At 39.6% G+C, this 15,392-nt stretch overlaps 2 protein-coding genes and 1 long non-coding RNA gene across 6 annotated transcripts in view; 2 read left to right on the top strand and 1 right to left on the bottom strand.

Moving 5' to 3' along the window:
- Positions 1-4,649, top strand: part of gcnt3 (glucosaminyl (N-acetyl) transferase 3, mucin type) — a 19,348-nt gene extending 14,699 nt beyond the window's left edge. Inside the window, exons 2-3 of one of the 2 annotated variants that reach the window (XM_088996203.1) lie at positions 1,591-1,708; positions 4,375-4,649. The gene's annotated coding sequence lies outside the window, so the exon portion shown is untranslated. Of the gene's footprint in view, positions 1-1,590; positions 1,717-4,374 lie in introns of those variants that run through there. The other variant, XM_088996202.1, reaches the window with a different exon arrangement.
- bnip2 (BCL2 interacting protein 2) overlaps positions 1-9,642 on the bottom strand; it is a 20,745-nt gene extending 11,103 nt beyond the window's left edge. Inside the window, exons 1-5 of one of the 3 annotated variants that reach the window (XM_088996201.1) lie at positions 7,233-9,638; positions 6,703-6,987; positions 3,146-3,241; positions 1,649-1,716; positions 718-894 (exon numbers count right to left, since the gene is read on the bottom strand). In XM_088996201.1, the coding sequence (XP_088852327.1) occupies positions 718-894; positions 1,649-1,716; positions 3,146-3,241; positions 6,703-6,987; positions 7,233-7,264 (658 nt within the window). In that variant the 5' untranslated portion in view covers positions 7,265-9,638. Of the gene's footprint in view, positions 1-717; positions 895-1,648; positions 1,717-3,145; positions 3,242-6,702 lie in introns of all 3 variants that reach the window. The other 2 variants (XM_088996199.1, XM_088996200.1) reach the window with 2 other exon arrangements.
- Positions 6,825-15,392, top strand: part of LOC148897719 (uncharacterized) — a 22,494-nt gene continuing 13,926 nt past the window's right edge. Inside the window, exons 1-2 of the long non-coding RNA XR_016114952.1 lie at positions 6,825-6,953; positions 9,898-10,029. This is a non-coding gene — a long non-coding RNA (uncharacterized LOC148897719). The remainder of the gene's footprint in view (positions 6,954-9,897; positions 10,030-15,392) is intronic.

Raw genomic sequence — 15,392 nt, 5'->3', positions numbered from 1 at the left:
AACAACTTTTTAACTATTTCACAGCATAAACCGGATTAAAAACTTAATAATAGAGCAGGTCATGTGTAAAATTCTATTAAAACAAACTGTAATGTTTTATTTTCACCAATTTTTAACATCAACATTAACATCTGTACATAAAAATCTCTCTGTCTGTTGGCACCTATCCCAGCTGTCTTTGGGCAGTAAGCGGGGGGACATCCTGAACTTGTTGCTCACCAATCACAGGGCACACTAACTTTTCAAACCATCCTCTGCTTGCTTTAAAATCATACTATTCTGGAGATCTTAACCAAATATGTCTGCATTTTCGCAAAAATAAAACAACACAAATAATGCGTTGGTCACAATGAGGAAGTTGTGACATATAAGGAAGTAATGTATGAGGACGCGGAGGGTAGTCGAGTGATGCATTCAGGTGCACTCAGTTTGGTTGAGAACCGAATTTCGGTTGTATACCGGGGCATACAAAATATGACATTTTCGGTTGAAAACCGAATGGGATGAGAACCGAGACGTTCATGAATGAGACATTTTCACTCCTTGTATATGGAATGACTGTGTCCCAAAACTTTTGTCCTTATGCTGTATTATCAAAGACAGAGGAAAAACAAGCGGTCTGAATGAAGTGCGTATTGACAAATTGCGCCCCTTTAGGTAAAAGTATGCATATTTGTTCAAGAAGTTGACAAGTACAAAATAGTCAAGCGGTGTTACCTTCCCAATCAAACTCATTGCTGTTGTCCGAAGGCGTGTCCATGTTGTCCAAGTCCAGCTCCGTACTTTCATCCAATTCATCTGAAAGAATGGAACCTTCACTGCGGTCGAGCGTGAGGTTGATATCCGGAGCCGACAGCTTCTTTTTCTCCTTTTTACTGTTATTCACCTCATAGCCTGTGGGTGTACGCAGAGAACATAATATGTATCATGAATGTGCCTTTACATTAACATTGGCCACAACCAGAAAGTCGTTTTAGAGGTTGCAAAAAAAACTATTCATACTTTTTAAATAAAACCGTAGTTCACAGTCCAGGGGGTTATTGTTCAAACAAATGGCATGACGTATGAAATATTAACTCATTCACTGCCAGGCATATACAAAAATGTGTCATTTTCACTCAAATTTCAGGACCCACAGAATATTGAGTTCTAGGACTACATAAACAGTTAATGCAGCATAAGAAACCTTAGACTCTCTTCTTTCATCATAAAAAAAGAGTCAATTCCTAAATTATATGAGTCTGGAGTTATATGAGCTTGAAATGAGGGCGGCTGTCCAAAATACAATGAATACATACATATTGTTTTATATAGTGCTTTAACAGCTGAAGGCAGAACAAGGCGCTAACATGGAAAAAAAGGGAAATGCTGCTCCCTTGTGGAAAAGAAAAAAAAAACATCGCAGGAGGCCATGGCCAGGGCTTTATCGACACCCAAACATGAAAAAAACAAAACCCAAACAAATTCGGGAATGGCGCTCTATGTCATATTTTCAATTCCCGAATAAATTTGTGAATGGCAGTGAATGAGTTAAGCATCACTCTTTTTCAACAAGCATTTCTGATGATCTCTTGTATTGGCTCTCAACAGGTTCCTTTGTTGTTGTTTATCGACTTTTGCTGCCCAGTCTCAAAAAGTTCTTGATTACCAGGATCGCCTTCGTCAGGCGCTTCAGCAAACAACTCTTCTTCGAGCTCCTCCTCCTCAGGTAGAGGCCTAATGGGCAGAATATAATCATATAATAATAATACATGATATAATATATGATACATAATTTCTTCTTTTCCTAATACATAATTTTAAATAATATAAATAAATAAGTACAGTGATACCTCGGCCATTATAGATTGAACGCTTTAGCTAATGAACTTTTCGCCTTACGAACATTAAACTCACGAGAATATAATCTTGGCATACAAACTAGTTTTCGTCAGACAACCAAACCACACAGCTCCACGGTGGCTGGCGGACTAGTTTTCAGCGGATGAACCCCAAACCACACGGTCGAACAGCGCCACAGTGGCTGGCGGACTACTTTTCCACGCCCACTTTCTTTGAGTGCACCCAGTGCAGACGTGGTTTGTTATCAAGTGGAGTACTTTTGCTATTATGAGACCGAAAAAGACCCCACCACAGGCTAGTGTTAAGCCCAAGAACACATTAAAGAAAATTATGGTCGAACAGAACAAAATAATCGAAAAACAGGTGTGCGTTTGTGTGACTTAGCATCCCAGTATGCTAAATCGACCATTGCGACGTGTGGCTATGGGTGTTTTTGTGTTGTCTAAGCAACGGTCTCAGGTAATAGAAAAGTTTGAAAAACTTCTGTTGATTTGGATTAACGAAAAGCAGCTAACAGGGGACAGTGAGTGAGGGTATTATCGCCGTGAAAGCACGGCAACTTCACCCGGATATCAAGACCATCACAAAGGTAAATAAAACGACTTTATTATATAGTACCGTTTATTTCTTTATTACAATACAATAGACATTTATTAGATATAAAAAATGTATATTTTGTGTAGTTTTAAGGCTTATTTAGTAGAAAAGTATGTTTTATGGGGACCCGGGAACGGATTATTCTAATTTTTTATGGTTTCTTATGGGAAATAAGACAAACTTTTCACCTTACACACACTTTCTGGGAACCAATTAAGTTTGTAAGTTGAGGTATCACTGTATATATAATATACAAATAGAATATACAACTGCAAGAATCAAAACAAAAGCGCAGAAAATCCTACTGGACCCTCAGCACCCTGCCCACCACCCTTTCCAGCTACTCCTCTCAGAGGAGCCACTACCGATTCAGCAGACATTTAAACAGTTTCTTCCACCGTCACCATTAACTCTCTAAAAAGTAACCCAAATCTAACTGTATAGTGCCTCTTCGAAATTTTGAACAACCCTGTGCAACAGCATCCCGTTACAATCATTGTAGCTCCAGCTTTGTACTCACTTGAACCACTATCTGCTTGATACTTTGCATTGTCTCACAGTTGTTCCTGAAAGTTACCACTTACATGAGGGAATTAGACTAGATTAGCCTTTATTAGTGTCCTCCATACTTATTTGTCATGTCTTTTTTTATGATGATACTTGTGCAGCGTGTTCTACCGGAGACAAATTTCTTGCGTCATACTACCGTGGAAAGTCCTCGTCCTGCCACTCTTCCTTAAGCTCGACTCCCTCCATCCTTAATCGGGCCTCTGTCGTAGCAACCGATTCCTGGCGCTCCAGGCTGGGTAAAAAAAAAAAAAAAAAAAAAAGAAAAAACAACAAATAATCAGCCTGTGGAAACGGGCTGATTAATTCCTTACCGGAGCTTTGTCACCATTTTCTGCCTCTTTTTGTGCTACATTTCCCACCCCCAGATACCTCAAAATGGCATGGAATAAATTCTGTAATCGATTGCAAACATGTATGCTTTCGTCTTCAGAACTATTTGAATCATATTCATAATTGGACGAGTAACAAGAAAGCATATTCTCCGAATCTGAAGCCATTGTTTTGATTCTCCACCAAGGCAAGACGTCTTGGGGTGATGTCACGAACAAAGGGGCGGGACCTTCTGAAACTGGCCACTTCCGGGTTCATTTTTTTGCAGAGTTTGTACACTTTAAGTCATTTTTATTGGTGTTTTGCATTTGACTAAAAATATCATACTGCGTCTTTTGTGTATTTTAGATGCTATAAAACGTTTTTCTGTTGTCAGTTAAGAAACAAAAAAGTGACGTCGGTTGTCCTTTAAGTCTATTTTTGATAGAACAAAACAAGGACAATATTTTTAAACATATGCAAAGCTCAAAGATGACAAATTTGTATTCGCATTTATTAGTCATGCAGGGGAGAAATGTACATTAAACAGTAGTAAAGTGGTGAAAGTAGGTGGAAAGGAAAGGAAGAAATAGAAAAATAAAATACAGCAGCCATTCTCACGCCGCCATCTTGAAGTCGAAACAACAACAAAAACAACTAAAGAACTTTCTGAACCCTCTTTGTTGTATGAAGCAGTTTTAAATGATAGAGAGGATCAATGTGTCCTTTTCACCAGCGGATCAGGGACGTCATGGTGGAACGTGCACGTCTGCTACAAGCTAAATGTTAAAAAAACACGAAGCTGTAGCATCCATTGATGCTGTCCCACGTAAATCCGCTTCAATTCCATGCCACGCCCGAGTAAATCCGCTTCAATTCCAAGCCGCGGGGCTATGAAAATGCTGCACATTACAGGTGCAAAAAAGCACAATTGCCCTAGACCTGTCCAGTATGACAGTCAAATAGCACCGACATTCCTCCCAAATCAAAAACCGTGCTGCTAGCATATTCGTGCTGCCGAAAAACATCTTTTGAGTTTCTTTCTTTCTTGTGAAGGAACTGGTGCCGTGCCACCCATTGCCAACGGATACTGGCTGCGCCTAAGTTTGTGTGTTCTGGTGCGGCGTAGAGGAAAAACAAAATGTCACTGCTTTGTTGATAATGTAAACAACACCTCATACATTTTCTTATCTGTGAGTTGACTTTGTACGCATGTACCATGTCATAATATGTCATGTCATAAATTGCATTTTCTGTGTAGCTCTTTTTCTTGTTTCTATTTATAATTGTTTTATTTATTTATTGTATTCTATTTGTAATTGTATTTTATTTATTATAGTATCTACGCTTGTCTGTGACCGTCAAGTGTCCTTGAGAGCTTTGAAAGGCGCTTAAAATAAAATGTATTATTATTATTATTATTATGCAAGACAAAATTGGGAAGCATAAAGCCGTATTTTATGTTGACTTCAATTTGAGCGATCCAAATACAGTCGGTACGTTATACGCTATCGTTCATTAATCTCTAATCTCTCTCGGCCAAATGCCGCTTGTCCAATCATGCGCAAGTTTCAAGTCGCTCCAACTGTTACAATTTACTACTCGCCATCTAATCAGATCACTGGCTTCGTGAAAATCTTACAAGCTGGTGTTTAAGGATTAGTTTTCTGAACCACAAGGTTCCATTTGCTAATGCTGATCATCTGTATGTTTGCTGTACAGTGCTGCCTTTGATGCAATAATCACATCTATGACTGTTACTTTTGCAAACCCAGACACACAAGCATGCTGAGTATTCAGTACATGACAATAATGACTTTATTTGGCTTAGCTTGTAGCGCTTATGTACAGGTATGTGCCTAAACCCCCTGCATAACACAAAACCTAGATGTTAAAAACATAGACAGGAATCTGTACTGAAAGTCAAGAAATGTACCAAGAGTTTTTTTGTTCTTTTGACTTCAAGATGGCGCGGCAAGAGTGGCTAGTGGCTGCCTTTCCCGCAGCTCCTGAATTTTATTTTTCTACTTCTTTCTTTCCTTTCCTTTTCACCACTTTGCTGCTGTGAAATGTAAATTTCTCCACTGCGACAGATGAGTAAAGGTAAATCCAATCCAATCGTGGAATGAAACGAAGCTGTTGTCGTCAAAATCATGAATCAAATTCAACATGGAAAGTCAATATCACGAAACATAGACGAGAGGAACATGTGGCTCGAACGCTGTGTAAATCAACATTTAGTCTCTTTCTGTCTGTGGAGCTGGCATTTCAACTGTTTGGGGTGTAAAAGAAAAACGTCCAGAAAAGTAATCATGCCGCACAATAGCAATTACTGCAGCCAAGACAAGTCATTTACGGCCTGTCAAACAACATTTTAATCCAGAACACAAAAACACACTCTAGCGCAGGCATGTATTTTTAGATCACATTAAAACAACCACTGGTGTGAATAAAGTGCTGTATATGGGGCAAAAAATATGCCTCACAACAACAAAAAAGATTAAACAAAAATTTAATAAAGAGGATAGGGAAAAAAAATGACTAAAACTGTCAAACCAAAATCAAGTTTCACCCTGACTCAAAAGTCAAAGAAGAAATTTTTATTTTAAGACCTAAAGTAACATGCATAATGATAAAGGGATGGATTGGATGTACCTTTATACGTCTTGCGGTGGAGAAATTTACATTTCACAGCAGCAAAGTTATGTAAGGAAGAAGTACAAAAACAAAATACAGGAGTTGCTGGAAAGGCAGCCACTCTCGCGGCGCCATCTTGAAGTCAAAAGAACAAAAAATAATAACACAACGACAGAGAGTCATTCATTCTTCAGCACTTGCTGTACCCTCTTTGTGACATGAAGCAGTTCTAGATGAAAGGGGAGATGATTAATTTCTGTTTCAAAATGCAATTGAGAAAGAAAAGGCTTTACTTTTAGCCAGCTGCCTCTGATGAAAGAACGTGGATTCAACAGCAGCATGAACTTGCTGATCCCATTTTAAAAATCAGTGTCTAGTTAACAACTCAAGTTTGAGACTGCTGGTTTGAGATAAGGAGTCAGGGGGGGGGGGTAGGTCAGCAGGAAAAAAATGTACAATTTATTTTTCTTTTCAGTGAAATTCAAGTTAGTGTTTGTTGCAGTGTATGTTTTAAAACATATAAGGGCCGTGAAACACGTGAAATGGCAATAATAACAAAAAACTACCATAATTTCCTCTCGAAATGTTGTCAGTACTGTATTACATTCCATGAATAGGTTGTGCGAGCAGAACGCAACAGTGCAGTTGCAAAACCAGAAACAATTTAAACAGCTCGTTGTACGTGTTACCAGATTGTGCATGACTTGTGTCTCTAAGATCTCACGATGTGATCACAACACAACATACCTTCCACTGGGTCCAGGTGGGGAGCACGGCTGAGGAAGGTTCACCGGGACACCAGGCTTGCGTTCATTATCCGGAGTCGTCCGTTCATCTGGACTGCTGCTCGTTTTGGTTAAACTATTTTCAAATGCCTCCTCGCCATTTTCAACCGTGGACGCCGTGCTGTGCTGCAGTTCATCCAGCTCATCCTCGTCCACTTCTCCCGACACCCCAGAAGACGAAGGACTGGACGTGCGTCTGTTCCCGGAGCCTTCGTGAGTCAGCCTGGGTGTGCCAAAATCTGGGCGACTATTGTTCAAGTTGGTGTCACTCACACCCTTCAAAGTCGCCTCGCTTTGTATCACATCTGAAGCCATCACGTCCACCTCCTAACACCTCCGGTGTTACGGTTAGCTAAAACGTGTTTCTTGTGTAATATCACCCAAGAAAACACCCGGAATATGACACAACTCCTTCGGAAGCGTAGATGTTAGCGTGTTAGCTTTAGCACGCGGAGCAGCTCCCTTCGTTGTCGGTGTCAACAAGCTACTTACCGGATCGCTACATATCTTCTTAAATTAACCATGTCGAACGTCACGGCGGGTGGAGAAATAGCTCCCTGTAATTCCAAATGTTTCACCGAAAGATATCACGCAGAGGAACCGAAGCTTTTATCCGGATGCGGTGCGCAGTCAGTGAGCCCACTTGTCGATTTCCTTCCTTCCCGTCCAAGTCACCAAGCATACGTAACTAACGTTAGGATGCTACGTCGACGTTGACGTTGTAAAACTGTCCAGAAATAAATGGCAACCGCCCAGTCGCGGGACGCCTGTAAACTGCACCTACCCATTCGCCACGTCCATAATTGCGACTTTTACGTTTACAGCTAATCACAATCTGATAGTGTTACCAAACAAAAAAATATTGTGAAAGTGGCACCAAAATTCGTTGCCAAAGAATAACAACTACAATCCAACCACCTCGATTTAGGGAACTAATTGTCACAAGTTCACTTTTTTCTTTATCATTATGACTGTGTTGCTTGGTGCAATGTGTTTCGGGAAAAGATACTTCTGGATAGAGTTGAGAATCTTTATTCGGACTGCCGTCTTGGTCGGAGGGAGAAAGGAATTGATATGTAGGGTCTTCGTAGATTCTACGAGCGCACGCTCTGTTTGGTCTGTAGCCAGGCATCGCTGGTCGAACAAGCAAATACGATTCGCTCATATCGTATGTACGTATCTCCCTTTCTTAATTTAATTCTTTACTTTTAACAAAATTACTTAATTTAATTATGGCAGCACGCACTGTATTTTTGTGCTCGGCAAATAACAAATTTGGACTTGAATAAATTATTTTCAAATTTTCCAATAATAAACGAAACATGCCTATGAAACATTCACATGATCGTTTCAACACACGAAAATACGCTACATGGTTTCAATCATCGTTCCTTGAGGATTTTTGGGTAGCATGTCCTCAGAGCATTGTCATCAAATGGGGAGTATAGTTTTTGCTTTTTTGAATGTTGCTGTGCCAATTACCATTTTGTGTTTGGGAGCCTTTTACTGAGCGTGTTGCTTGTTCTGTAGCCACAAAGGGACATATGTCTTCTTGTGCCGGTCCCAAGCCTGGATAAATACAGAGGGTTTTGTCAGGAAGGGCATCCGACGTAAAGCTAGGCCAAAACAAACATGCGGATCAAACCTTTAAAGATGGAGGACACTGACTTGCTGTGGCGACCCTTGAAGGGAAAAGCCGAAAGGAAAATATGTCCTGCCCCATTTTGGTCTATAGCCAGGCATTGCTAGTTGAACAAGCAAATACGATTTGCTCATATCATTCATTCACTCATCAGCATTTTACTCAAGTGGCCATTTATTTATTCACCACCACACCACCTACTGGTAGTTCCATTCGTCGTGACTCCACTATCGATTCTACATATTTTACGGCGAATTTAACGACCGTGCTGGCTAACTTCGCCCGCTGTTTGCTAACGTCGTTGTTAGGTTCGGGACGGTCTGTCCACTACTTTTTTCAGGTTTGTATCAACATTCGACTGTCATGATCAATTTCCACAAAACATCACCCTATTCAATTATTTGCTAAATAATTGTATGATTTAGTCACCATAAAACATCAAAATTTTAAGTAATGCAAAACTGTATTTAACACAGTATGCAATCGACAACATTGCTATTTTTAGGCTAATTCATACTTAAGACATTTACGTAATGTACTGTAAATAAACGGACGAGTTAGACATTTCTCGAGACTTGTGATAAAATATTTAATCACGCTTACTGAGGTTGCGTTTGAACTCGCACTGATTGATACATTTTAACGTCACGTCTGTAATTTAATGTGTAATTTAAATAGTAATTAGGTACATGTCCCCCAGGTGAGTTTGTCAGATATTGTCTGAGTCAGTGCCTACATTCTTCCTCTAGATGGAGGCAAATATACACTTAAAGGCTCAAATCTGGCCATTTCATTTTAATTAACGGGAAGGATTATTTTAACTAAATGGAATCAAACTTTTTTTTCTTTGTCAATGATATTATCCTCTTTTATTTATCTATAAAATGTCATACAATACAATCGGATCTCACTGTTTAAAAGAGATATATCTCACATAATGCAGTTTCCAGGTTAATTCCTTCTACGTGTGCATGGGATCATCTGGTGTAATTTCTAATTACCACATTGCTATTTACTCTGTTGGATCATTAGGCCGCATCACAAACGGATAATCCAGTCAAATTTAGAGTTTATGCTTCTCATCCGCTGTGGTGCTGGTTTCTAATGAGTCGTGGCACAATTACATTATAAATGAAGACAAATCTTTCCTCTATTTAGGATGAATCTCGGTTGTAGCTGTGACTCGGCTACAACCAAGCACTCAATATATCATTTGCTCATTGTTTGGCTAAGATGGTATTTTTAGCATTGTGATGTCATATTTACTCATAATCAGTCAATAAAATGGCTATGGTCTTTTGTCGTCCATGTTTATTCAAGGACAAAGTGTACAAGGCTTCTTTGTTTGTACAAATGTTTTTTATGATACAAGGAAAGTAACGAAAAGATATGGTCGCTCAAGAACTGAAAATAGTTCATCAACAATAATAAGTACAATACATTTTGTGAAATACTATATGATTGTTGTTGTATTTGCACATTCCCTATATGCACCACTCTTTTTTTAATCTACAGTTTATCAGCCATCTTTTGGTTAAAGGACCTCTTTGGACTGAACTTGCTCCAGAATGTCCTGGACCCCTACTGCTGCAATCTCTCTTTGGCTACCGTAAACTTCAGCTTTACAGATGCCATGTCAGAGAAAAGGTAATTTCACCCACCCAGTGCACCTCTCATTTTTGTTTCTTGAGTCACTAAAGGAGATGTCTGTTTGAGGTGCTGCATTTATTTATTCAAATAAATGATGCATGCAGTTGTTAATTAGGACAGGGTGTCTTTTAGAGTGAGGCCACTATTTGAACAAATATATGATGTCTAGTGAAATAATCATAATAAATGAATGCGTGTTAGACTCATCCTTTTTTTAATATCGCTAATGTCCTTCCACGTTAAAAACAGAATTGCTTGCAAGAAAGAGCTTTATCTTGCACTGGATTTGAATTTGGATTTCAAACAGTCAAGTACATGATGTGACGAGTTCCCCTTTTTGAAAAAAAAATAATAATTCAAGAACTCCAGAGCTGTATGCAAATGCTGCAGCGCTATGTCGCCCTTCGTTTCATGTTGAAAAGAGGAAAGGAACACCAGGATCTGAGGTGGACGGCGTAATCAAAGTAGTCATTTGGAAGAGTCTCCCAACCAATTTCCATAAATGCGGTAGCGGGGAAGTATTTAGGCAACTTGGAGTACATCACTAATGAGAAAAGACCAAAAAAAAGGATTCATGTGCATGTTTTATGTGATCTTCTTTCTGGGTGGATGAATAATTATTTATGATTGTAGAGGCTTAAAAAGGAGACAAGATCGCTGGGTGGGGAGGAGCGGTAAAAAAATTACAGGCCAAGTTAAATGAATATTTTAAGGAAAATGAAATATTTAAAGGAAATAAATGAGAAAACATTTAAAACAGCATGATAAGTAGAAGCAAACGCCATTGAAACCGCCCTCTGATTTCAGTAGCCGTGAGGACTGAGATGATTGTTTTCCGATTGCCAGTCATACCAGGCCAGAGCATCTGTAACCCAGGGCTGACCTCAGAGCTGAGAAATATTAGCCGTAGATACAGCGTCGCACAGCGTTACAAGCCACACTTGTTTCATTGACCTCCTGCGGGCTGTGGTTTCGTGTTGGTGGGGAAAAAGAGAACGGATGATGACATAAATTGCAAACATGGCTGGTGTTCTTTTCTCCAGAGACCATTCCGCATTACAATGTATCACAACATCCCTTCATTTTGTGAATTTCACTTCCCGTTACACAAAATTACGAAACAAATATATGTCCTTCACTGCTTTGTATGAGCGCATAGTCATTTGTTTTCCAAATGTGAAAATAATTAAATCGGCAAACAAATAATCCATCAAGTCAACAAGAACAATTAGCTCAAATATGCCTTTGAGACTCCTTCTGCATACTGAACTGATTAATTATCCCGCTAAAGATAATTGAGTGCGGCTTGATATTTGACTGTGACCTCCCAACATGCTTTTACCTCCGTTGTTATCCTAAGAATATCGTTTATAGCATGTAGCCATACCCGTCTGCGCTAATAAAGCTATTTTATTAGGACACAGGGGATCTTTTAAGAGTTTTCTCTTTCTCAGCCATGTAGGTCCCCAGCTACGTCATTACTGGAGCATAATGAACAACCTCACAATGCCGGAGCTTGAAATTTGGACCCCTGTTTTCCCTCAAATAAACTTCATGAACCTCTGGATTTGTAAAAATAGCTGGCCATATATTAGCTAGCTAGAAATTCTTCATTTTGTCTGTCAGTTTCTTTATATTGAACTATCTATCTCGCTGGCTATCTGGCTATCTAGATCGCTATCTCGCTATCTGGCTATCTGGCTGGCTACCTAGTTAGCACTTTATTTGCTTTCTGTTTGCTATTATCTATGTCAGTAGCTCACTAGCTATTTGTCTGGCTATCTATTAGCTATCTATCTAGCTAACTGTCTAGCTGGCTAGCTATTAACTATCTATTTGCCATATATTAGCTAGCTAGCTCTCTATCTATTTGAGTTACTTCCTGGTTGAGTGAATGCTGGCGCATGTGGCTACCGCTGCTCACCAATGAAAAACTTATCCTGTGACTGTGAATTGACCTTGAGAGTTTTGAAAAGCGCTTATTAATTAAATGTGTTATTCTTGTTCTTGTTCTTATTCTTCTTAATATATTCTAATCATTACCAAATAGCTTATTCATTGCATTAAGATATAGCAGTTACCCTTGCTCGCCGATCCGAGTTCAACTATGTGGGCGACGCTACGTCCTGGTCGCTAACCTGTAGGCGGACCATTACTTACTTCTGGTCCCAGACAGACATCATTACCCCTGTGAATGATGGCAAAATAGCGCGATCCCAACAGCTTTATTTCCTCGCTCAGCCCGACGGACGCGAGCTATCACATCCCGTTAACGATTCCATGGCTTCACCATAAAAGCTAAGCTCCCTCAATCAACGTTGTCTGTTTCGCCCGCCAACTGAAGGGCCATCGTTCATCGCACGGCGGGACAGTAGACCACAGTATCCTCTCCAATATTCAGTTGCGATTGACTCAAGTTCAGCGGTTCAGTTGGAGATAGAGGACACGTATGATTTGCATTTAGGTTGATGCCACCCTTTTTTTTGTATAATTTTGGGACGTTGCAAATGCTGTAATGACAGCACGTCAAAGTACTGACTATGATTAGGAGTCTTTTGGAAGTAGAAAAATAAACTGTCTCCGTTATTTAATGTCTGGTTAATTTGCCATTAGTTGTGCCTTCATCTGACCTTTGAGTACAAAATATTTGCTTATAATTCTGATATTGTTTATGGTAATAAAAATGAATATTGTAATATTGTTTGTGTATCGCAAGCATTTTTGTCAACAATCCCTCTTTTAACTCATTCAGTGCCATTTACACTTATTAATTTATTCATGAATTGAAAAGCATGACGTGGAGCGCCATTCCCGAATTTGTTTGTGTTTTAATTTGTCTTGCGAGGGTGCTGATAGAGCGCTGGTCAGACCTCTGGCAATGTGTTTTCCCTTCCACGAGGGAGCAGCATTTGCCTTCTGTCCATGTTAGCGCTTTTTTACAGCTTCAGCTGTTGTTAAAGCGCTACTATCTATGTAAACCAATGTGTAAAATTGTATTGTATTTTGTAAAGCCGTCCCCATTTTGAGCTCAGATAAGTCCAGACCCATATAACTTAGGAATTAATTATTTTTTTCTGATGAAAAAAGAGAGTCTAAAGTTTCTTACGTTGAATTCAATGTTTATGTAGCCATAAAACTCAATATTCTGTGTGGCCTGCAATTTGAGTGAAAATGAAAGAAATCCTGGCACTGGATGAAAAGGTTTCTTCAGCCGTCATCTGTACTTCTTTTGAAAGAAGTACAGATGACGGCTGAAGAAACCTTTTCATCGATGGACCACTCCTGTATGACTGAGAGCTTACACAGACGTCCTGGCACTGGAGTAGACACATTTTTGCACATCGTCTGGCAGGGAATGAGTTAAAAACGTTTTTGCATGTTAAGTTGATTTTTCTAACTTAATTTTCCTCTCTATTTCAATCAGCTAATTTTTCAAAATAATTTAGCCCAACTTTCCTGATTCATCAGAATCATTTTTCAAGCATCAAAGCGATTGTTTAACATCGCTACGTAATCGATACGAGTTGAAATAGGTGCTAGGCACTTTTCACTCTGAGCAAATATTGTTTCATTTCATGTGGAATTTTTGAAGTTAAGTCCACGGCGTTGACATTTTAATCAGAGTGAACATAAGAAGCCTTGAACGTTGTCGGACCAGATAAAGGTCACTGTAAGCACTAAGCAGTCAGCGGGGATTTCCGTCACATTTAATCGTGACGTCCTAATGACTCGTTTATACGTGAGATCGGGTGGATATTTTATGTATAAGCACACTTTCTAGTCAAGGCCTTTTATTCTATTAACCTGTCTCGTTTGTACTAGATCCTTCCTGGTATCATTCCCAGGTGGCTTAGCCTTCGATAAATATGATTTTAGGTCTTCCTAATTAATGCATTCAGCTGTGATTGTTCTCACCTGTCACCCACACTTTTAAACTTTGCGGCAAAGGAACATACTTTTGTGTCGCAAATGAAAGGTCTTCTGAAATGGTGTACACAGCGACGGGATGTGCCGCGCGAGCGCATATCTCTTCTTGAGGGCCTCAATGAAATGTTTTTGAGCATAAATGAAATTGCGGTACGTCGTCGTTATGGAGTGTTGACATATTCCGAGCAAACACGCTTGAGTTTATTAGATCTGTTGGCTCACACTTTCTCGGTTTGATACGCCACAAGGGGTTTTACTAGATGTGTTTCAGGGAGAAGGGGAGAAAAAAAAACTGTGATTAGATTTTTAATTAACCACGGTTTGTTTTTTTTGGAGCAACACATCTCTTAAGAGACCATGTTATGTTATTTGACAAGAATCTCCATCTATGTAAAAGCCAATAAAACAAGCGTTCAGTTAGATTAACGTCGGCACAGTCGAGCAAAGCAAATGTGGGCTACTTGTGATGAGGCCAGCATATTTGAATGCACATCGGATGATAAGCCTCCCCGAGTTCTCTCTACTACCTTGTCTACATCAGTTGAACCTATTCAGCATTTTTATTTGAAATATACCTCTCTCTATTTCCTTTTACAGCCTGCGTAATTGCAGTCCGCGGCTATTTGTAGGTTAAATGAATGGGAGGCAGTCATCAGCATCTGGTAATTTTAATCGGCTCAACAAGCGGAAGGTCGTATTATAATACAGTTAGATCTAAGGCTGTTGTAATGAAGTTTGAACCATTTTAACATTACACAATTTTCCCCGCCTCTTTGTCGGTAAGGGCAGCTTTCACCTGAGGAAAAAAAAGGGTTGTGTTTTTTTTTTTGGTCAACATGGTGCCATCACAGGAAGTGGAGGAGGTTTGTAATGGCCGCAAAAATGTAAATTTCACCATAGCCCATGTGCTTTTAGTTAATACAAAAGTACCAAATTAATATTGGATTAGCCTTTATTAGTCTCGCAGTGGAGAAAAGTGATGAAAGGATGAGGAAAGGAAAGAAAGACGTAGAAAAAAAGCAGGAGATGCTGGAAAGGCAGCCACTCTCGCGACGCCATCTTGAAGTCGAAAGAACAAAAGAACTAAATAACAAATAATATGACAACACAAAGACACACTCATTCAATCTTAAGCACTTTCTGCACCCTCTTTGTTGCATTGAAGCAGTTCTAGATGATAGAGGAAGTGTCCTTTTCACCAGTGGATTAGGGATGTCATGGTGAAATGTACACGTCTACGACAAGCTAAATGTTGAAAGCAAACACGAAGCTGCAGCATCTATTGACGAAAATAGATTGTCTCACATCTCCTGTCCCACTGTCCTGTAAATCCACTTCAATTCCAAGCCGCGGCAGTTCCACATACGCATCGGCGCTCTGCACTGATGTTCCTTTTTTTCTCATCGCGGGCTCCATAAGCCAGGCATCCATCC

Source organism: Hippocampus bargibanti, linkage group LG05 (assembly GCF_051943395.1).
Source record: "Hippocampus bargibanti isolate YZ-2025 linkage group LG05, ASM5194339v1, whole genome shotgun sequence".
Classification (NCBI taxonomy): Eukaryota; Metazoa; Chordata; class Actinopteri; order Syngnathiformes; family Syngnathidae; genus Hippocampus; species Hippocampus bargibanti.
Note: the sequence above shows the minus strand (reverse complement) of the source record. Positions and strands in the feature narration are given on the sequence as shown.